At 41.0% G+C, this 24064-nt stretch overlaps 1 protein-coding gene across 1 annotated transcript; it reads right to left on the bottom strand.

Moving 5' to 3' along the window:
- Window positions 1-771: 771 nt before the first annotated feature.
- On the bottom strand, window positions 772-23701 carry itm2b (integral membrane protein 2B). Its single transcript, XM_008116334.3, has 6 exons — window positions 23375-23701; window positions 11199-11327; window positions 5296-5502; window positions 5095-5205; window positions 2530-2680; window positions 772-1456 (listed from the first exon to the last, which is right to left on the bottom strand). Exons 1-6 carry the CDS (start codon window positions 23513-23515, stop codon window positions 1365-1367), a joined length of 831 nt encoding a protein of 276 aa, XP_008114541.1. The 5' UTR covers window positions 23516-23701; the 3' UTR covers window positions 772-1364.
- Window positions 23702-24064: the final 363 nt, after the last annotated feature.

The following is a 24064-nucleotide window of genomic DNA, read 5'->3' as shown; positions in this document are numbered from 1 at the left end:
GAGTTCCAGAGCTGGGGGGCAACCACGGAGAAGGCTCTCTCTCTCGTCCCCACCAACCGTGCTTGTGACGGAGGTGGGAGGGAGAGGAGGGCCTCCCCCGACGAACGAAGAGATCGTGCAGGTTCGTAGGGGGAGAGGCGATCACTAAGGTAGGAGGGTCCCAAACCGTTCAGGGCTTTGTAGGTGATCACTTGCACCTTGAATTGGGTCCGGAAGGTGAACGGCAGCCAGTGGAGCTCCTTAAGCAGGAGGGTTGACCGCTCCCTATAATTTGCTCCAGTTAGAAGCAAGGCTGCCGAACGTTGAACTAGTTGGAGTTTCCGGGCCATCTTCAAGGGCAACAAATTTGACCAAAAAAGTAGTTCAATACGCAGTAATGTTATGTTGTAATTACTGTATTTACGAATTTAGCACCAAAATATCACAATGTATTGAAAACATTGACTACAAAAATGTGTTGGATAATCCAGAACGTTGGATAAGCGAGTGTTGGATAAGTGAGACTCTACTGTAGTTAGATTTTTTTAAATGTATCAGTGAAAGTGGTATCATGCGGATGTTCAGTCACGGTGCTGAAAGAGATACAGAATCCAACAGGTACATGACCTTTATTTTTTTTATTTAAAAACTATTATATGCTTCAACTAGTAGCCATATCACATACTTTATAACATCTAATCTCAATTCTAATATAAAATATTAAGATTAAAATTCAGTAGTTCTAGGGTAAGCATTCCAGAGAAATTTGCCATGTAAAAAAAATGGATAAACTTTTAGACAAACAGATTTGTAATATTTATTTTCCATTGCACATACATAGCTTATATACATCTCAATAAAGCAAAGTTACTGCTCAGTTTTGTTACAGCAGACATCTATATTAAAACAGCCGTTTGGAAATCAAATGTAAAAGTAATTGCATTAAAAAATAAGAAATTGCACTTTTATTATAGATCATTTTCTGAATATGCTGTAATCAACCACATCACTAATAATATGCTGCTAAAAATCTAAAGTGTCGTAGTCTGTTTGTTTATGTATTATTTTATTTTAAGTCAGAAGATATTCAATCAAATTTTATTTTAAGATGAGCCACACTATTGACCTGGTATTTTTTCTAGGTCCATTTCTTGTAATGCACTAACTAAGATTTTATACAGCTGCTATTCAAACATATAAAAAGGACACTATACTTCAAAATATGAAAAAGAGGGTGTGTTTTAAGATGAAAGATGTTGAGGTTCAGCCATATAGCTTTGTCTACTACTTCTATAAATGATTTGAAATCAAAATCACTGCACATAATATAAAGAGTAAGATCAATGTGTGGGTTTTCTTCCAATCTTCTGTTACAGTTATATTCTTTACTGTTCTTCACAAATGACTGTTTCTACTGCAAATCTGTTCTCAAAGTGCCGAATTATTCGACAGTTTGTTGCTTCTCGCTTTTGGATTCCTGTTGAGGGAAAATAAAAAAGGCATTTAATATATTTTAAGTTGTTCTGACTTGTGAAAGTACAGGTGCCTTAATTATTTATTTAAAGTATATCCCACCTTTCTCCCAGCATGGCACACTCAGGCAGCTAAGAACAAATTAATTGAACTTATTGTTCTTTAAAAAAAAAAAAAAACCAACCCGAAATACCTGCCATTGTTACCCGTATAAGTTCTTATTAAGCATCATAATCATAACAAGAGTAAAAATATTGCATTTCAAAAATCTGAATTTCCATGGTTTCTAGTTCCTAGATTCATTCAACAACAGGCCAGTGAGAGAAAAACTCCCTTGTTACTAAGACTTCTCAAGATAGATTTCTGATGTTCTGATGGATAAGAAAGTAGTGCATGAGAATTATAGCTATCTCCCATTCTGTTGAATCGCAGAACTTTTAAGAAAGACTGCCAATTAAAAAAATGAAATTGATTATTCCCATTATCGGCCAAATTGTGTTTTTTAAAAGTAAGGTTGTGGAACTCTTCAGGTGGGTTTTTTTTGGGGGGGGGGTGAAGAGATAGGGAGAAGAGAAGGATGATGTGTAAAATCAGAAGTGATAGTAGGAAGGATGAAAAATATGATGAGACTATAAGTGAGAATGAGGGTAAAAACAATGTTGCTAGAAGCTAGAACCAAAAATAAATCAAACTTCTAGTCTCAATAATGAGCACAGGCTTTCTATTTAGCAACTTGATTTAATGTTGGGAATAGCAATCGGATTCAGGCCCATAGCAGTATAGCAAAGAAGTAAATCATGGCAAATAAAACAAGTAGCAAACTTTAAAAAAAAAGTTATTTTGAAAAGTTTGAGAATAAAAAGGTTGTTGACAAAATCAGCAAAGTAAAGTTCTGACAGAAATCTACAGCCTGTACATCAACACAGAAAAAGTCCCACTGCTCAGAATGAGGAAGGTTACCACAACCTTTCCAACATAAGGGAAGAAGCCTGAGCAATAAGTACAGCATCCGAAAAAGGATTTTAATTAGTAAAACAGCAAAGTATTTTTAATTCCTCATGTAAGCACAAATTATACCTTTAAGAGTTTCTTTACGCTGCAACTTGTAGGTCTCTTTACCATGACAGAGGCGATAAATAAAGAAACCCAGCTGATCCACATTTTCTATGCGGTCAGTGACGATCATCTGTTCATGAATCAAATATGACTGAGGCAAATATGTTCCAGCCTAGAGGAATGAAAATAATAATGCAACAATTTAGTATCAAAATATTGTTGTTACCATAACAATTGTTTTAGATCCATAGAAAATAACTTTTAATTCTGAATAATGTGTCAGTTGGGGAGAACTTTTGAAAATATATGACACTGTTTTGGAATTAATAGTTGAAATCCTAAGGCAAGGGACCACAGCTGACATCCGTTGGCCCTTTCTCTTACATAACACTAAGGTCCATTAAAAAGCTTCCATAGAACAGTGCATAGAGACTGCTTCACAGGGAGTTATTTTCAACAATACATTGACAGATGGTGTTGTGAATGAGTCTTCCGAGGCTGTTAGTGCCAATGGTAGAATCAGGAGGGGAAGGAAGACTCCTCGCGAGGAGGGCTCATTGGAAGACTTACACAGGAAAAGGCTCAGGGAGATACTTGAGGAATCCTCAGATGAGGATTCATTTGGGGATTTGGAAGGGGATCCTGAGGTGGAAATGACTGCTGAGGACCCGGTGGTGGTGGAAGGAGTTGGCATAGACTGGGCATGGGCTCCGGAGGATCTTGGGGAGGAAACTGGGCCCATGGATGCTGAGGACGCAGGAGAAGCTTGGGTTTCTTCAGAAACCAATCCCACATGGTCTGCCTGGAGGAATGAGGGCAATTCCGCAGGTGTGGACAGGGTTGGGCGTAAGCAGGGCGATTCTGACTGATGAGGAACTTGGGACACCTGATCCTAAGGCGTTGGTTGTTTGGACGCACAAGGAAACCTAAATAAATTGGGGATTTTTGGCCATTGTTCTTTGCGTGTGGCAAGGTGTTGTTGGGCGCCACTGGGTTTCCTGTACGTGACTCCGAAGACTGGCTTGGGACTTTGCAACCAATGTAAGTTTGATCTGGGTTATTCTACGACGGAGGGCTGGAACTGTGTGGGTTTTCTCTTTGGACTGCATTGTTATTACTATTTTGCATTAGCTGCCGCTTGCCTCTGTCATTTTGGCTTTTTGTGTAACCCCGTGACGTGGACCTAACTGTGACGACTTCATTCCTTGGACCCTGGACTGGACTACGACCTGGTGTATCTCTTCGCTCCCGAATTTGGCTTGGCTTCATTCCCGTCCCCGTGGCTGCTTCCTGTGTTGACCGTTGGCTTTGTCTCTGTCTCCGACGTTCCTCTCCTGCCCTGACTCCGGACCGGCTTACAACTACTGTGACTACGTTCCGTTCCTTTGACCCCTTGCCCGGCCTCCAACTCTTCGCCTTTGTCTCAGCGTTTTTTGGCTTTGGCTTGTTTACACTGACTCTAGCCCGGTTTGGGCTTCTTTTCAGTTTTGGGATCTTTTCTGTATATTTTGGGTTTCAGAATATTTTGGAACGTTGGGACACTTTGTCCTGTGTTTGTTTTGCTATTTTGACCCTGTGCTGCAATTTTGAGCTGAATTTAAGCAACCTAGTTTTAATCCGGATTATATCCGGATAATCCGGATTATATTCCGGTTTGCGTTTTTGGAGTTTCTTTGTTTCAGACTGTTTAATCACACTGAAGGCTAAGTGTTGCAAGCTCCCAGGACTTTTTGTTGAGCTTTTTTGAGTTATTATTAAATAAACTGAATTTACCTAACTGGCTGGTGTCTGACTCTTGACAGATGGAGAGTAAAAATTAAAAAATGCAATGGAGAGAGAACTTTCCTCTCCCCTATTTATTATTCATCCTGGAAAATAACTGAGTGTATGGCATGTGTGTAGAAGTGGAAAAACATATTTAGTGTTTTAAAATGCGATAACCTGTTATCTTTGTGATGATGTTCTGCACTTGTGCAGTTATTATTGTGTCTTTGTACATGGGAGGGAAGCACAATAATAGCTAGGTACCCTAAAAGTATCAGATCCAGTTTGATACTGGAAGCTAGGCAGGATCAGCCTGGTGAGTACTTTGCTAGTAGGCCAAAGAATACCAGATGCTGTGGGCTCTATTTCAGAGGGAGATGGCAAAACCACCTCTTGAGTATTCCTTGCCTAAGAAAACCATGTGAAATTCACTGGTAAAGTGTACTCTTATGAGGCAGACCCAATATGATTTTTAAAAGTCCTCCCCATTAAACAGAACAGAATCTGTCTTGGTTTGCCACACACTGATGGGATTGAACTGTTCACAAGCCAACACAAAACAGAACCAGAGACAATGTTTGCAGATTGCAATTTGAACAAGCCCTGAAGTGCTACTGTGTTAGAATACATTTTATACAAAAATGGAAATCTTTGGCAAGCCAAGTCTTAATGCTCTCTTAGTTATACTGCAAGTAATATCTTAACACATACAAAGATTTCTCTCTTATGTTACACTTGTATGCTTAAATTTGATTTGAAATTGTAATAAAGTATACAGATTACTGAATGTTTTTAAGGCAACTCTTTATAATTTAATCATACCTTGATGTTAATCAGCAACTCCAAAAAGTTTTTGGGAGGCATAACAACTGACATATTCAATGGAATGACATAGCACTTATCCAGACTGAGGTCAAGGTAAGCTGTAAGTCTCTGATGGAAAAAATAAATAAATATCATGTTAAAAGAGTATGCCAATCAATTCCTGCTTCAATTGCAAGCTGATTTTCAAAGGTTCCTTACCCTGTGAAAGTCATGAACAATGTCAGCTGGATCACTGTCAGCAAATTCTGGAACAGGCACACTGATAAACTCTACGTCTTCCTCCTGGAGGATCTTAATGTTTTCTTCAATAACGTGATAGCGTGGAGCTGGGGCACCTGCTTCTGCCTCAGTTAGACTCAAACCATCCTCAAGATATTTAATTCCACAGAAGTAAACACCACTTTCCTAAAAATCGAAGTTAACATGTATAAGCAAAGATTGTGCAAGCTTTTAGATATTTTTTATTTTCATAACTTTAAGCCCCACATATATCAGTTCCTCTTCATTTCCAAACCTTTCAACATTAAGTGTATATGACACTACATTTTGGGGAAATCACTCTAAAGTGGCTCTGAATAAAAGACTAGCTGTGAGATATAGACTAATCACAAGGTGCCTTTACAGTAAACACCTAGAATGAAAGGAGAAATCAATTCATTCACCCTATCTTCCTCCTTACTTCTTAGTCTTAGAGGAAATCCTAGATACAGTAGTCTCACTTATCCAAGCTAAACGGGCCAGCAGAAGCTTGGATAAGCGAATATCTTGGATAATAAGGAGGAATTAAGGAAAAGCCTATTAAACATCAAATTAGGTTATGATTTTACAAATTAAGCACCAAAATATCAAGTTATACAACAAATTTGACAGAAAAAGCAGTTCAATATGCAGTAATATTATGTTGTAATTACTGTATTGACGAATTTAGCACCAAAATATTACGATATATTGAAAACATTGACTACAGAAATGGCTTAGATAATCCAGAAACTTGGATAAGTGAGACTCTACTGTATTATGATCAAATGAAGAATCAACCATCTATTTTAGCAAAACCTGAGATGGTGAAGGGGAAGGAGAGCTTTGACCTCCAGTATGTTAGGGTGTAAATTTCCTATACGTAACGTATATATAGACAGTGCCACAGGATCATCTCGCTATCCCTCCAGGGAGGAACAAATGCTAGCAGTGGGCAGGACAACCTTTTCCTTCCCTCCCCTGCTTGGCACCCTCTCCTGCACAACAATTGGGCTTTTAAAAAGCCACACACTCAGGTCAATGAGGCAGGGGTTTTTTTCAAGCCAAATGTCATTTCATGGCAGTATCAGCATGCAGGGAAAGGAGGATTAAGGTTTTGTCCACAGCTGCAATCACTAGGAAATTGCAGTGGCATGCATGGAAAAGCTGATTCTTGGCAACTCAATTTTTCTTCTGTGTGGTATACTAAAGATTTCCTTTCTCTTTGTACTACAGAGAAAGGTAAAAGCTAAAAAGAGAAAATACTAAAATGGTAGCAGACAGGAGGAAATTCATAAGCATGATAAATAAACGTATAATACAAGATAAAAAGTAAGAAAATTTTGGTTAAGCATTGTACTAACTGGACAATATTATAGAATCTGCAGGAATTAAAATATAATACAGGCAAGTTTAGAAAAGGAACAGTAAATGACTTGATTAGGTTCTCAAGAAATGATACGAATAGAACTTTTTGAATAGTACCTTGCTCACAGGCCAGAGGCTTAGGCCAAAAGTAATACGATGTGATGTCCTCCTTGCTTCGAGAAGGACTGACCGCAAAACCCATTAGAAATGAGAACAGCTAATATGTGCAGTGAGATATGATTATTTTCTTGAGTTGATGTTTCTGTGCAGGCATATTACTCGCATCTTGTGTTCCCAGGAACTACATCTCCTCCTTTGTTACAGAAATGAAGTAACATCATATCCAATGTTATTTTCGTGTCTTTCAATAAAATATGTCCTGTAAGCCAGAATGGTTTTGAGGGAAAAGGTATGCATGTGCTTACTTAAGACTACAAGTCAAGATAGTGAGTTGAGTATATTTAGTCTGGAGAAGAGAACCAAGTCCTCCATTGCTCCCACTGCTTCCCTCCAAAATTTGCACAAAAATTGACACTACAATTTGCTGCTTTAAGTAGCAAACCACTACATGTGCTGTAGTCAATGGGAAAACAATGTTGACTATCCTAATGATTGTAGCCAATCGACTAGTCAATAACAGTAAATCATGGTACAGTAAATGTCACACAGAAGTATATTTAACTCTCATAATAAGGTTTCCTGCACAGCCATGGAAACCCACAAGGTCGGCTAGTCATATTTTCTCAGCAGTAGGCCCCTCTGAACAAATCTTGGCAAGAAAATGCTTAGAGTTGCCATTTGTTGAAAATTACTTGAAGTCAGACAATTACAAAATCAAAAATGAGAGGAAGGGATTTTATCTGTGAATGAATGAAGGGGATTTTGGTTGATAATAAAGTTTATATGTATATATAAAGAAATTATATAAATGTGTGTGTGTACATATACATATTTATCTGATTTGTCATTGATCCGCTCCTTTGGGCTTCACGTAAATCTACCATTTGCCAAAACATGATTCTGAGCTTTTCTTTTCCATTTCTGGCCGAATAGCTTAACAATTGGTTTGACCCATCGAGTACGAGGTCTGCCCAAGGGCTGTTTGTGGTCTCTTGGTATCTTCGTTAGTCGACATGTTGACTTTTATATATATCTATATCTAATCTAAATCTAATCTAAATCTAATCTAAATCTAATCTAAACCTAATCTAAATCTATAATAAAAGTGAAAACCCGTATGTGTGTATGTGGCACGGGTGTCTGCTCACGCAGACAGCCTCTAGCCTCCACAAACAGGCTACACTTCCCAGTGATGAGAAGCTAGCTAGTCACTCTTTTCCACTGGCATTATGGTTACAGCGAGCACCATGATAATGCAGCCCAGCCCCTACCAATGTCCTTCCCAAACACTACAGCCCACTACCCAAGGAATACTTTCTTTGGGGACCACTTCATCCTAGATTTTGCTTTTTCTTCCACCACAGGCAGGCATCCCAGGGTTCTCCATTGCTCTGGAATTTGCATGGCCCCGCCCACTGCCCTTTCCTTTCCAATCTCTCTGCATAACAAACAGAGCAGAACTGAGCTGCAACTAAACTTACTGGAAGAGTTTAGGGATTGACTCCACATGGTAGAAGTTGTAGTTCACCCTGCATCAAGTCAGAGTACTGTCACTCCTACTGGGGAATATAGAGGAGTTGTAGTTCACCTACACCCAGAACGCTATGAACCCAAATAATGATGGCTCTCGGCCAAACTTGCCATGCAGACCCGATATGCCCAGATTTGACTACTTGTGGGTTTGGAGGGGAACTGGACTGGAAGTTGAGTAGTAGGTACTGGGATTTATAGTTCACCTGCAACGATGAGCATCACGCTTGGCACACAGAAACCCCATAACCAATATAACATATTCAACAAGTTTGGGAAAAAGGGAGTTAAAGTTCACCTGCAACCAGATAAACACTCACCCCCACCAACAATGCACTAGGACCACACTTCACACCGAGAAGCCTCATGACCTACTGAACGTACTGCAGGTATTTGTGGGAAGGGGCCTTGATTTTGGGAGTTGTAGTTCACCTCCATCCAAAGACCACTGAACTCAGCCAATGATGAATCTAGAACAAACTTGGCACACAGACTGAATATTGCCTGCTGTGGATACTGATAGATATTTCGGGGCAATTGCCCCGGGAATCTGGAAGTTGCAGTAGTTCACCCCCATCCAGAGAGTACTGCACCACACCTGGTACACACGCCCAAAATGGCCAACTTATAATACTTATAATACTGGTAGGGTTTCGAGAGGATTCAGCCACGATTCTGGGAATTGTAGTTCACCCACTCCAAACAGAATACATAACAGGGTGGTTGTATGTCTTTTGGGCTGTGTGGCCATGTTCCAGAAGTATTCTCTCCTGACATTTCGCCCACATCTATGGCAGGCATTCTCACACAGCCCGCAAGACATACAACAACCCTGTGATCCTGGCCATGAAAGCCTTCGACAACACAGAATACATAACATTACAAGACAAATAATACCATTCTCAAATGACCTGGGCATCACCGGGTCCCCAAGCTAGTATATAATAAAAGTGAATGTTTGTATGCGGGTATGTATGTATGTGGGTATGTATGTATGCGAGTATGTGCCAGCTTTCTGATTGGCCGCCACTGTCACAGGCGACTGTCATTGCCAGGAATGAGGAACCTGGTCCAAACTTGATACACTTAACCCCCATGATGCACTTTCCATCCTGGTGCCGTTTGGGGGATGATGGACCACGGATGATGGGATTTGTAGTACTTTCAATAGTTTCTACTCTCACAGATGACTGCCATGCTCACCAGTGACGGAACTGGACCAAACTTGGCACACAGAACCCCAATGACCTGCTTTACGTCCTGGTGCAGATTGGGGGAGGACATACCTAGGATGATGGGACTTCCAGTACCTTCACTCACTTCCTCAGACCACTGCAATTCACACGAATTACACAATTGGACCACACTTGGCACACATATCCCAAATGACATGCTTTACATGCTACAGCACTTTGGGGGAGAATGGACCAAGGATTATGGGATTTGCAGTACTTTCCAACACACTGTCTCCAACAGATCACTGTTACTCTAACTAATGACGGAACAGGACCAAACTTCACACACATACCCCCCATGACCCACTTTATGGCCTGGAGCCATTTCAGGGATGATGGACCAAGGATTATGGAATTTGCAGTACTTTCAAACATTTTGTCTCCGACACACTCTTACTATAACTAAGGACGGATCAGGATCAACGTTAGCACACATAACCCACATGACCAACTTTACTTCCTGGTGCAATTTGGGGGAAGGCATACCAAGGATAATGGGACTTCCAGTACCTTCACTAAATTCCTCAGACCACTGCAACTGCTACAAATGATTGATCAAGACCAAACTTGGAACACAGAGCACCCATGACCCACTCTATACCTTGGTGAAGTTTGGAGTATGATGGACCATGGATAATGGGAATTGCAATACATTCACTCACTTCCTGAGAACATTGTGACTCCCACCAATGCCTAAACAAGACCAAACTTGGCACATAGAGCCTCATGTCCTACTCTACACCTGGGTGCTGTTTGGAGGAGGATGGACCATGGGACTTGCAATACCTTCACTGGCTTCCTGAGAGCACTGCAACTCCCACCAATGATGAATCAGTACCAAACTTGGTACACAGAGGCCCCATTACCAACTCTACATCCTGGTGTGGTTTGGAAGAGTTTGGACCATGGATGATGGGACTTGCAGTAACTTCACTCACTTCCAGAGACCACTGCAAATCCTACAATTGACAGAACTGAACCAAACTTGGCACACATATCCCAAATGACACACTTTGTACCCTGCAGCAGTTTAGTGGAGGATAAACCAAGGATTATGGGATTAGCAGTACTTTCACCCAAATCACCTCCCACTGCAAACCCCATTGGCCACAGATCTACAGCAATGGGCCCATTCATAATATCCAAAACAGCTCAATGCCCTCTACTAATAACCCGGGCACCGCCGGGTCCCCAAGCTAGTCCATAATAAAAGTGAAAACCTGTATGTATGTATGTATGTATGTGGCACGGGTGTCCGCTCACAGACAGCCTCCAACCTCCACAAACAGGCTACAGTTCCCAGTGCTGATATGTCCCTCAAGCTGTTACCCAAAATAAAGTGATCCTGGGCCCATCAAAGTTGTTCATCTCTTATCTAAAGATAACTAAAGATCCTTAAATTTTAAAGCAATATGGACAGTAAATGAAAAGACACTCTTTCGGAGTTAGCTTTGTGACATACTATCTTTTTAACCAAATCAATAACACAATTTGATACACTTGTTTTCATACAAAGATTTAAGGCAGGAGGTTAAAAATCGATTAACTCTATGCGAAGTATCAAAAACAACACAAATTTATTTACGCATGTAAGCAAAAAAATTATCCTACCTTGGATGCAAAATACCTGTACAGATAGACACCACCAAGAATCACAACAGCAAGCATAAAAGCTAATCCAAAACACATACACCAAAACCATGCCCTTCTTTGTCCAGCAGGTACCACTTCCCCTGGATCCTAGAGAGAAATGAGAAATGGAAAATTAATTCTGGGCTACAAATTGGTGCTTTCTGATAACAAAAGGTTACACTGAGGCCCCCACAGTTTTGTAAGTATGAGCATATGGCTCCTTTTCGAGGGCAGTTTTTGCAGTCATTATTATGAATTTAATTTTGAGAGGAACAAAACACATAAGATGAAATATCAACTATAGTGCTGATATTCAAGACCTAAAATGTAGCTGTGTTCTTGAAGTAGCAGACAAGAATACAACTTAAGATTATCCCAAACTAATCAGCCTATGAAAAATTACCTAGCCTCACTATCTAAAACTTTGGTTCAGCAAAAAATTGATATTGCAAGTATACTGAAAACTACACTTTCTAGAAATAAACCAAGAACTTCAGCCAAATATTACCAATGAAATATAGATGGCATGCTGCTCTTTTTCTGGCTGGATGTTTTGCAGTATAGTAATTTTGTATTAGAAAAATCTTTACTATTTGTAGATACAGTTACACTATATTCTGATAATTTGGAATTTAACTAAGAGCCAAAACACTTGAGTCTTGGTGCTGCTATTTATAGATAAAAGACACATATTCCAAAGTTGGAAAGAAAAATGTAAATCTTAGAACAGATATAGCTCAGTTAATGAACTTGGACATGATTTCTTTAATAGAAACTTTGACACGAGAGACAGAAACAACATGGATAGGTTCCTGAACCACAAAAGGAGCAGTTCAACATATTTTATTTATTTTCAAACATGGCCATATAGCCCAGAAAACTCACAGCAACCCATTGATTAAGGCCATGAAAGCCTTGACAACACATATATCAGCATTTGCTACCAGGCACAATTCAAAGTGCTGGCATTAGCCTATAAAACCCTAAATGATTCCAGTCCAAACGTATCTACCCCTATGAACCAGTTAGAGCATTAAGATCTGCCAGGGAGGCCCTGCTCTCGATCCCACCCCCCAACATATCAGTTGAGGTAGAAGAAGAACACATTCTCCCCCTGGGAGTGCTGGCATGAGGAAACAAAGAACATGCACAAAAGCCTCAAAATGCTCATCTTCTTCAGGTATATCTTGATAACTTGACACACATCCAAGATAAGTCATATCTTTTCCATAGGCATAGAGAGTCTAAGACAGAAGGACAGTAGGATGACTTCCTGGTCTTTGTGAAAAGCAAAGTTCACCTTTGGAAGAAAGGTCAGGTTGAGCCAGGAAAACTATGTGATCATGCAGAGATCAAAGACAGAGCAATTAATTCAAACACTCTTCATGCTGGTGTGACTGCTGTCAGCAGTAGCGTCTTCCAAATGATATAAGACTGATTCCATGAGAAGCACAGTGAGCATAGTCAGCATAGAATACATATCCCACAAAGGAGGGAGCTGTAATGTAATGGTGCAGTCAATAGTATGGCATTCCTAACAACCTTGCTGACATAAAAACACAGCAGTATCCTATTATCTTCCCAAAGCAGGTAGTTGGAGATGATGGTAGCAATCTGTCTTTTGATAGGTCTCAGTCTTTGTTCCACTCCTTCCTGGAGGAACTTCAGTGGAAAAGCTGCCATAATTTTGCCAAACACCTGCTTCTTTCATGTACACCTTTCCAGAAGTTGAGAGTGATGTTTGTAAAAAGTCCATGTTTTGCAGGTGTACAACAGAGTCAGAAGGACCATAATTTCATAAACAAGCATCAACAAAATGTAGAAGCATAGCTATGAAAATGGAAAATAAAGCTGGTGAAATAACACATCTGATCCCATCTTAAATGGGTCATTTCGAGTGCCATTGCTGTCCAAGACTGATGTCATCATGGAGGAGTTGCAGGACGTTCAGAAATTTACCAGAGCATAAGATGGTCCAGAGAGCACAATTCACAGTATTGAAGGCCTTTACAAGGTCAATGAATGCCATGTACAAAGGTTGATTTTGTTCTCCATTTTTCTAGGAGCTGTTGTGCAGTGAAAATAATATTCACTGTTCTGGAGGGGCAGAAGCCACTTTGGGAATCAAGGAGGATGGCTTCTGAAAAAGGTAGAAGGCAGTTTGCAAGGATTTTTCTGACGGAGGATAGAAGGGAGATACCTCAACAGTTTCCAGAGTCTGTTCTTTCTCACTTTTTGAAAGGGGTGATGATAATGGTGTCCTTGAAGTTCACTGGGATCTTCTTGGTCACCCACACTTTTTCAACTGGAGGTCAGCTGTTACCATCAGTGTTTTAAATTTTGAAGAGACATGGAATGTGGGTGAAAGGGATTAATGTGCCAAGAGGAAAGCATGTCAAACAAACCCTTGTCAGGGCTGCCTTACATTTGGAAATCTATGTCCTCATTGTGAAAGACCATGCAAATCCAGAATAGGTCTCCACAGTCACTTACGGACTCTCTGCCAAGACTCTACTCTTGAAAGAATCATACATGACCACAAGTGATTGCCTATAATATGATCATGTACACCACTGCCAGAATACCCAAAGGATGTACTCATAGACCCTGCTTGAGGAGGGTCTCCTTGATACTCAAATGATCTTCATTATGCTTTCTGAATACCCATGGGTCAACAAGATTTACTTCTTAACAGGCAAGCATGGAGCTGAAGGCATGCAATGTCTGGATGGGTCATCTCGTCTTGTGGTAGTAAGTCCAGCCTAATCAGTAGAAGGAGGCAGTCCACTACTAGGATACCTTGGAGGATAACAGACACCGTGGCAACACAAATGCCACAAGAACAGGTGTTGCAGTTTTTTGCTCTTAAATTTCATGACACCCTGTTTAGAAGATGGAGGTGGTGGCAGTCCATAAGGCCATGGAGAACTTAGGGCATCAGGTCTTCAGAGCATTCAAAAAATTTCCCTTGTTGGCATTTTTTAAAGGAAGGAAGTACTGTGTAGTATCAAATTAAAAATTTGCCAATGGTAAGAAGGCAGAAACAAAGACTAGCCTTGTCAGTGTGGGTTCTCCCACCCCCTAGGGTTCTTCATGCCGGGGGGGGGGGGGATTAAACCTATAATGAGGAAAATTGATACACTGAAATCAACTTTATAGCAATAAACAAACAGAAAGCATAGTGCAATGACTGAAAAAGTGGTTAACCCAAGGTCCCTTCAGTTACAGTGTCCCCTCACTTTTCACAGGGGTTAGGTTCCAGGCCTGCCTGCAAAAATTGGAAAACCGTGATATAGCAGCACTATATTTATTTCAGTAAATATAGCCTCCCTCCCTCCCTCTTTTCCTCTTTAAACATACTGTTCTGTCTTCTTTGTTGTTCCTGGGACGATGAGGTGCAGGCAGGGCCTACTGGCGCTGCCTGCAGGCGGCTGAGGAGGAAGCACGGGCCAGGTCACGTGACTCAAACTGGGCCCATTTGTGCCTGCGGGCCGGATGGAAAAATCCGCAATACAGCGAATCCGCAGAACCCGAACCGCAGATTAGCAAGGGAACACTGTACTGGAGTCAGGATCAACCAACCAACTGATTAAAGGGCAGATGATGGAGTTAAAAAATATTGTCCATCATCCTTGTAGATAAATATTTTCATTAATTCCAAACAGTAAGTATCGGTAAAACAGCAATGCTTCATAATTTATTAAAACTGGTTGTTGTTTTTTTCCTGGGGCATCCTTATTAATAGAATAACCTTTTAAGAGAAAAAACAAGGGAAGGGGAATTTTGTATTTTTTATATTCTCAAGGAAAGAAATTCATGCTTTTATGTCCAATTGTAATCTTTGTACTCACTGGACTACCACCTCAGGCGTGCAGGTTGTTTCCTCCCAAAGTCGTTTACTTTATATGGTTCTTGAAAGAGGCCATGATTCCTCGTCCATAAACTGAATAGTCTCCTCATATAAAATCTATTTCCAGGATATGGATGATAGTACACATTACATTGATACATACTCAGTTAACAAATCCTCTAACAAAGAAACTCTTTGTAGAATTTTTTATGTCTGCCCTACTTTCCTTGTTGCCTGTCTAGCTGGATAAAGAGCTGCAGAAACACAGACTTGTGATAATGGGTTGCACCAGAGTGTCCTCAGTAAACTGAAGGGAAGCCTGAACTGTGAAAGACCAAGATTCTACTTTATTGCTTCTGCTGTAGCTGTGTGTGGCTGCCTGCTTACAACAGCCAAGATAATGTGTGCACCTTAATGAGCATACCTGAACAACAAAAAGAGAAAGAGAAAGCAAACAGAGACAATCCTACTTCACCAGCTATTCTCAACAGAATCTATACATTTTTGGCCATAAGATTTGATCAAAAAAAGGTGGAAGCTTTTATTTCACATGTGTGTATTATTAGTTTTGAATAAAAATTGCTGAAACATGTTGATCTACTCTTCTTTTTCATGGAAATTGAACATATCCCTATTCTTTCATTATTATTTCTGCTCCTGTTACCAGATTTTCTAATTAAGAATAAAAGTCCAGGAATACATGGAGTTTGTTAACTGAGATATAGCTAGCTGTAAATGAAGAGAAGCTGAAGTTGAAAGAGGCAGGTTGAATTCTTCCCTTGCTAGCAAGATTTTACCACCCAGTTTCACATAGTTTTGGCATGCCTCCATGGTCGCTATTTGGAGAAGGGCAGGACTGGTTTTAATCAGTCCTATTAGTTCTACAATCACAAAATGGCTGCTAGCTAACTTGTGTTTTGCATATTAGAGTTGTTGGGTTAGAATTGCTATAGAATCTGTGGCTGTCAATATTGCTTTGTTAATTTTTAAAATCACTGTAAATATGTACTAAAACCTTCAAGATACGGCCAAGTGTCAAATGCTGTATTTCTGCTGGCACCTGCAATTTTTTTAAGTCAGCAAAATATAAATTATGAGTGACTGGATGTTAATGTAAACAGTCAAATATATTTATATTCTAACTGATTGCAAAATGCTTTTTTCAGCTTGCATATAATCAACCAGACAAAGCATGTATAATCAGCATTACAATGTTTCACTGCAGTGCATCAATATCAGAACAGAAAAAGCAAGAAAAACCTGTTACTTCTTGCAAGAACACAGTTAAGCCATTCAGAATTCAGGTTGCTCTCCACTAAAACAAGTTTTTGTTTGAAACTGCAATTATGCTGGCTATGTCAGCCACAGGAGAACAGGAATTCACAGTGAGAAGATTCTTTGCAATATCCATTTGAATTATTCTTTTTAAAGCACTACCCAAAGCAGAAAGTATAAATGAAATAAGTCTCCAATTTTGTTTATCTATGCACCACATTCAAAAATAAGCCAACCGGTACACACTTTGAGAGCTGCAAAAGCCTGGGATTACAGAGAAAGCTAAATCCCGTATTTCTATATAAACCTAATAAGGCTACCACAGACTGAAGTATTTATTTATTTATTTACTGCATTTATATCCTGCCCTTCTCACCCCGAAGGGGACTCAGAGCAGCTTACAAATAATATTTACATACAGTGTATTATATCAATAGCACAGCACAACACTAGCACTATATACCAGCATATTGCACCACACCACTATACTGTAATATTACCAAACACATCACCAAACACATTCTAAGATGTCTGTTTCTTAAGTACGTGGCTCTAGCAACACATAATTTTCAGAAATTGTTTTCTGTGTGATTCAACCATCTATGCTTGAAAATCTCTCCCTCTCTACCCAAATTCTAATAAGCAAACCTTGATTTTGCCATTTTATATAAGGGACATTTTACTACGACACTGTATATAGTGAGACTTGATCATCCACATATTTTGATATCTATGAGGATCCTGGAACCAAACCCCAGCAGATACTAAAGGCTTTCAGAGTAAAAAGATGGCACAAGGCAACCTGTGTTCAATTCATCAGGACTTTGACACTCACTGTGTCACCTTTACCTGCTAAGTGTCTCTATGTCTAACCTTCCTGCCAGATTTGCTATAGGGATAATGAGGTAAAAGCAAACATGCCAGATATTCTGATTCCAGACTGTAAAAAAAACTGCTGAAAACCTTGAATTTTGCTGATTTCCTATCCCTATTTAGTAAAAGATACGCTTTCATTCAATCAACATTTGGAAATGAGTTTATTTCAACATTTGCAGATAACTGATATTGTAAACAGGGGAGCCCTAAGAAGCCATGTCTAGTATTTTATGTATAAGGCCCACTTCACCAGAATAGTATGCAAATTATTGACATTTGAATTCTAATTTCACTTTAAAAGGAAGAAACCACAGGATGTACAAAACTACTGAGTTAGTATAAATCAGTGGTATGCTAGGATAAAATTATATGCCATCTAAACAACCAAAGTGTGCTGCAGTCTGATGTGTTCTTTGGCACAGCATGTTGTTGCTGAATCAATTACTTTTTTCTATCAAAATCTCAGTTTCCCCAGGGACAATCTCACAAAGAGCCCACACACCAAGCTAGGGTTGTGTTCCCCCTGTTCAGTCCACAAATCACTATTGAATATCCTGCCAATTATTTATTTTATTTTATTTTATTGCAGTCTGGCAATGACAGTGAAGGAAAGAGAGAGCCAAAAAGAGTTTGCAACACTGCAGGATTTTATATAGCATGCCTGCACTCACTTGCTCTCTCTACACCACCCCTTTTTGCAGCCCACACAGAAAGGGACTTATAATTACTCCTACATCATTTTATAGATATAATCTACATGCAAATTTAGCCTACCAAGCAGGTAAATTCTTTAGTTTTACTTTCCTCCATCTTAAATAGAAATGATGGTCCATCTACTAAACAAGCCAAAATGTATTAAAACAAACTTGGGAGTGCCAGATCTTGACACTTACTGTGCAATGCCTTATAGACATAGAGATATAGGCCCCTTCCACACAGCTGCATAAAATCCACATTGAACTGGATTATATGGCAATGTGAACTCAGATAACCCAGTTCAAAGCCGATATTGTGGATTAACTGGCTTGATATCCTGAGTTATATGGCTGGGTGGAAGGGTCCATGGTTTTGAATTAAAAGCATGATGTTCATGCATTTTATGTTGATCTTGCCACAGCAGTTGCAACACATAATCTTTAGCTTGAAAAGACAGAACCACAGAATAGAAGACAATGCCAGAATATTTCTACCTTGTCAATGTTATATATGTAAGCAGTTTAACCAGTTTATCTGCAAGACAGTTCATGGGCCAGGAATCAAGTTGCAAACTGTAATCTTTGCATTGGTGCAATTTACTTTTGAGTTTATGGAGGGATTGCACTGTAAAATTTCATTCACTACCTTATTACCCTGCTATCACAATCAAGTAAATAGACAGTGTAATATGAGTCATTAGGATTTGAGACAAATATGGATCAAGAGCATCTTAAACAGTAATTTAGACAAATATCTCTGTTCTTTCCCTGCATGATTTTTACAGCTTTACCTGAGAAACAAGCTCATGAGTGTCAAATATTAGCCTAATGTATTTTGTGCCTTCGGGTTGTCCTAATCAAAGCATCTCAAGACTTTGAAAAAGTACTGACTTTGAAAAATCCTGCAAATCTCTTGGGAAGACATGTGGACAAATGTCAATGTTATGGAAGAAGCAAAGACCACCAGCACTGAAGCAATGATCCTCCGCCATCAACTTCACTGGACTGGCCACGTTGTCCGAATGCCCGATCACCACTGTCTCCCAAAGCAGTTACCATACTCTCAACTCAAGAACGGAAAACAGAATGGATGCCTGCCATAGATGTGGGCGAAACGTCAGGAGAGAATGCTTCTGGAACATGGCCACACAGCCCGAAAGACATACAACAACCCTGTGATCCCAGCCATGAAAGCCTTCGACAACACACGGAAAACAGAATGTTGGTGGGCAAGAAAAGAGATTTAAAGATGGGTTGTTGTATGTTTTCTGGGCTGTATGGTCATGTTCTAGAAGTATTCTCTCCTGATGTTTCGCCCACATTTATGGCCGGCATCCTCAGAGGTTGTGAGGTATAGAGAAACTAAGCAAGGAAGGTTTATATATATCTGTGGGAAGTCCAGGGTGAGGGAAGAACTCCAGTAGTAGCAAATTTCTATATGGAACACTTTGAAAAACAAGCCCTAGAAACAGCGACAAAAAAGCCAACTGTATGGCTCAGATACGTTGATGACACCTTTACCATTTGGAGACATGGAGAGGAAGAGCTCAGCAAGTTCCTGGACCACCTTAACAGCATCCACCCAAACATCCAATTCACCATGGAAAAGGAAAAGGAAGGAAAACTGCCATTTCTAGAAGTTCTGGTCATCCGCAAACCCAATCAACAATTGGGCCACACAGTTTACAGAAAACCTACACACACAGATAGATACCTTCATAAAAACTCTAACCATCACCCAAGTCAAAAAAGAAGCACAATCAAAGCCCTGACAGACCGTGCACAAAGAATCTGTGAACCTCACCTCCTCCAAGGTGGACTAAACCACCTAAACTGGACTCTACAGGCCAATGGATACTCCACCACAGACATCAGAAGAGCTGCAAGGCCAAGAACAAGCCATGAGAGTCAAGACAAAGATCCACCCAGAGGAAAGGTGTTCTTACCATACATCAAGGGAACCACTGACCGCATAGGCAAACTGATGAAGCACAACCTACAAACCATCTACAGACCCACAAAGAAAATCCAACAAATGCTACGATCAGCGAAGGACAAGAGGGATCCTCTCACCTCTGCAGGAGTCTACCGTATACCATGCAGCTGTGGACAAGTATACATAGGGACCACCAAATGCAGTGCCCAAACACGAGTCAAAGAACATGAAAGGCACTGCAGACTAACTCAACCAGAGAAATCAGCCATAGCAGAGCACCTGATGAACCAACCTGGACACAGTATATTATTTGAGAACACAGAAATGCTTGACCACTCCAACAACTATCATGTCAGACTACACAGAGAAGCCACTGAAATTCACAAACATGTGGACAACTCCAACAGAAAGGAGGAAACCATGAAAATGAACAAAATCTGGCTACCAGTATTAAAAAACTAAAAAAAAAAAAACAGTAAATAAGAAGCAACACTCTGAGACATGGGAACTAGGGGCAGTTAACAAAGAATGTCCCCAGGCAGAAAGTAGCTAGTAGATGTAGCCATTCAATGCAAATTATGGTGTTTAACTGGAACATTTACTCTGGCCTCCAACTGACAAGAGTTCTTCCCTCATCCTGGACTTCCCTCAGATATATATAAACCTTCCTTGCTTAGTTCTCTATACCTCACAACCTCTGAGGATGCCTGCCATAGATGTGGGCGAAATGTCAGGAGAGAATACTTCTAGAACATGGCCATACAGCCCGGAAAACATACAACAACCCTATGATCCCGGCCATGAAAGCCTTCGACAACAGATTTAAAGATGGGTTAATCTTTTAAAATGTGCAGTAAACACCAAAAACTGGGAAGCCCTGGCACTAGAGCATTGTAACTGGAGGTCCGCTGTTACCAATAGTGCTATGGATTTTGAAGATGCACGAATGCAGGGCGAAAGGGAGAAACGTGTGAAAAGGAAGGCGCATCAAGCAAATCTTGGATGGGACTGCCTTCCATCTGGAAATCTATGTCATTGTGAAAGACCATGCAAATCCACAATAGGTCTCTACAGTCACTTATGGACCCACCACCAATACTCTACTCTTTGAAAGCAATCATACTCAGGACACAAGTGATCACCTATAGATATAGAGAACCAAAGTATCTCCATTATGCATATTTTGCTGTATGGCCAACACGGTTACTCTTGAATATATTTGTTTTATCTTTCTAACTCTGGCCCTGTGGTAAAAATCATATTCACCCATAGCATGGCTCATTTACAGTTAAAGTTAGCTATTATCTTACAATTCGAGACGATCAAGCTCTATATAGCAGCATTTTCCAAGCTGTGTGTAGTTGTCATGTGAACATGTCGGCTGCAGCACGTAGGAGTGTTGTGCAAACCTCATGAGAAATGACAATCTTTGAAATGCATGTTATTATCTTACAAATATTATATTATACCTTAAAAATAAAAAGGAAAGGTTTTCATACACCCCGCTATTACAGTTGATGTATGTGTCTATATCACTTATTGGGTATTTGTTTAAACCTCTCGCTTTGCTGGTCAAACTGAATGACTGTGTGGCAAAATGGTGCATATAACAATAGTGAAATGTTTGGAAAACCCTGCCACTGAGGCTGGATCTACATCAACCTATATCCCAGGATCTGATCCCAGATTAAACTATGTACCAAAATTTGAGGAAAAAACGTTTCTGGTTTGAAAGTTTTTTTTCCCGTTTAATTGTGTTGCACTTACTTTGTAAGTAGTTGTTATACTCCAGAAACCTTTGTTTTTGTGGCTGCCACAAACTTTGTTCAATTGGTTGAGATGCTAGGGGAACTTCCACACAGCTGTATAAAATCCAAACTGAACTAGATTATATGGCAGTGTGAAGTGAGATATATTGTGAATTATCTGCCTTGATATTCTGGGTTATATGGTTGCGTGGAAGGGTTCTGAGAGATATTCACTGAAAAACTATAGCAAAATATGCTGCAGGATGTCCCTCCCGCCAAAACAAAGTTTTTGCAGTTTAATAAACTTGTCCCATGATAGAACCAATTAGGAAATGACATCTATAACCCAGTAACAAAAAATGTGTCATATAGTGTTATATGACAGTGTGGATTGGGCCCCAGGCTGCAGTCCTACTACATTTCCCTGTGCTTTACCTGCCAAGTTTGACACTAGGAAGGCCAAATGCACTATCTGCTTCGAACTGAATTATATAACATCCCTTTTAGGCCCCTTCTGGAGCCTCCGGTGGCCTAGGGAATAAAAGCCTTGTGACTTGAAGGTTGGGTTGCTGACCTGAAGGCTGCCAGGTTCGAATCCCACCCTCTATCAGCTCCAGCTCCATGCGGGGACATGAGAGAAGCCTCCAACAAGGATGGTAAAACATCAAAACATCTGGGCGTCCGCTGGGCAACGTCCTTGCAGACGGCCAATTCTCTCACTCCAGAAGCAACTCCAGTTGCTCCTGAGACGAAAAAATAAAAGGCCCCTTCTACACTGTCATATAAAATCTGGATTATCTGCTTTGAACTGGATGATACAACAGTGTAGTCTCACATAATCCAATTCAAAGCAGATAAAGTGGATTATCTACTTCAAAAAGGGTCCTTGACAGAGAAAAGTCCATTTTAGTGGGGGGGGGGGGGGGAGTTGAAGAAGGAAAACCATTTTCCTCATTTTCACAGGTAAAAGAGGGTTATTTCCATGAAGGAGACATGGGTGGGGGGAATAACAGGAAAACAGGGGAAATGTTTTGATTCCTTCAAATCCCCCTCCCTGTAAAATGGACTATCCTTCTCTGTCTAGCGCTCCCTTTTGGCCTCTGCCCAGATAATGAAACAGTACCCTTTTCCCAAGTTTTTATGATAAACCAATTAGGAAATGACATTTATAACCCAGAAACAAACATCGCGTCACATAGTGTTATCTGCTTTGAACTGAAGGCTCTTCCGCACAGCTATATAACCGAGAATATCAAGGCAGAAAATCCCACAATACCTGATTTGAACTGGGGCACCTTCCACACAGCTGAATAAAATCCTACATTATCTGCTTTGAACTGGAATATATGGCGGTGTGGACTCAAGATAACCCAGTTCAAGGCAGATATTGTGCGATTTTCTGCCTTGATATTCTGGGTTATGTGGCTGTGTAGAAGGGCACTGGATTATCTGACTCCACACTGCCATATATTCCAGTTCAAAGCAGATAATATGGGATTTTCCTCAGCTGTGTGGAAGGGGGCTGGGAAAGGCAACCAACCTGCCTCCAAAGCGCTTTCAAAGGCCCGGCTGAAATAAAGCCACCTCTCACCAGGAGGCCATTTTGGAGGCGCGCGCCCGACTGCAGAGAAGCCAGGCCCCGCGCCCCTCGGGCTCCGTCGCCTTGGAAACCAGGGCCCCTCGCGCGCCCGGCGGGCCTTTGGGCCTCTTGCCACTGGCGCAGTTTCCAGGCCGCAGCCCCTGAGGGAGAAGGTCTCCCCCGGCCCTTGGCTCACCTTGGCGCCGGGGGGCAGGATGAGCACCTGGCTGCTGTACCCATGGCCCTTCCCTCCTCGCTCCTCGTCCTGCTCCTCCTCGTCCTTCGAAGCGGCGGCGTCCTTCTGGGCCAAGGCCGCGTTGAACGACACCTTCACCATGGCTGCTGCCGCTACTGTTGCTGCTGCTGCGTCGGGGGCTGCTGCGGGGACAAAGCAGGAGGCGGAGGGCAGGCGGGGAGGCGCTCCGCAGTCGGGCCGGCCCCCTTCGCCGCCCAGGTGCCAAAAGGAGGGGAGGCGGCCCCGAAAGAGCGGCGGAGGGCAGAAAGCAGCAAGCAAGGCTCCCCACCCACCGACTTTCCCAGCGCCCTTTTGGAAGCTTACAGACCAGGAATTGGCCCTTTAAACGCCCGAGGAAATAGGCACAGTTCCCCCTGAGATCATGCTCCCAACTCCCTTCTTTTAGGCCCCTTCCACACAATGTGCAATGCCTTATACACACAGAGACATAGGCCCCTTCCACGCAGCTGTAGAAAATCCACATTGAACTGGAATATATGGCAGTGTGGACTCAGGGCCTTTCCACACAACCCTATATCCCAGAATATCAAGGCAGATAATTCTACATTATTTGAGTGTGGACTCAGATAACCCAGTTCAAAGCAGATATTGTGGGATTTTCTGCCTTGATATTCTGGGATATAGGGCTGT

Source organism: Anolis carolinensis, chromosome 1, assembly GCF_035594765.1.
Source record: "Anolis carolinensis isolate JA03-04 chromosome 1, rAnoCar3.1.pri, whole genome shotgun sequence".
In the NCBI taxonomy this organism is placed as follows: domain Eukaryota; kingdom Metazoa; phylum Chordata; class Lepidosauria; order Squamata; family Dactyloidae; genus Anolis; species Anolis carolinensis.
This window is presented reverse-complemented; position numbering and strand designations above follow the sequence as displayed.

What these genes read in the sequence shown, in the direction of transcription:
- itm2b (XM_008116334.3), bottom strand. Translation starts at nt 23,515, where the DNA reads ATGGTGAAGGTGTCGTTCAACGCGGCCTTGGCCCAGAAGGACGCCGCC. An exon ending in AGTTGCTGATTAACATCAAG is followed by an intron (nt 2,681 to 5,094) that starts GTATGATTAAAT and finishes TCATTCCTCTAG; the next exon opens with GCTGGAACATATTTGCCTCA. An exon ending in GCGTAAAGAAACTCTTAAAG is followed by an intron (nt 1,457 to 2,529) that starts GTATAATTTGTG and finishes TTCCCTCAACAG; the next exon opens with GAATCCAAAAGCGAGAAGCA.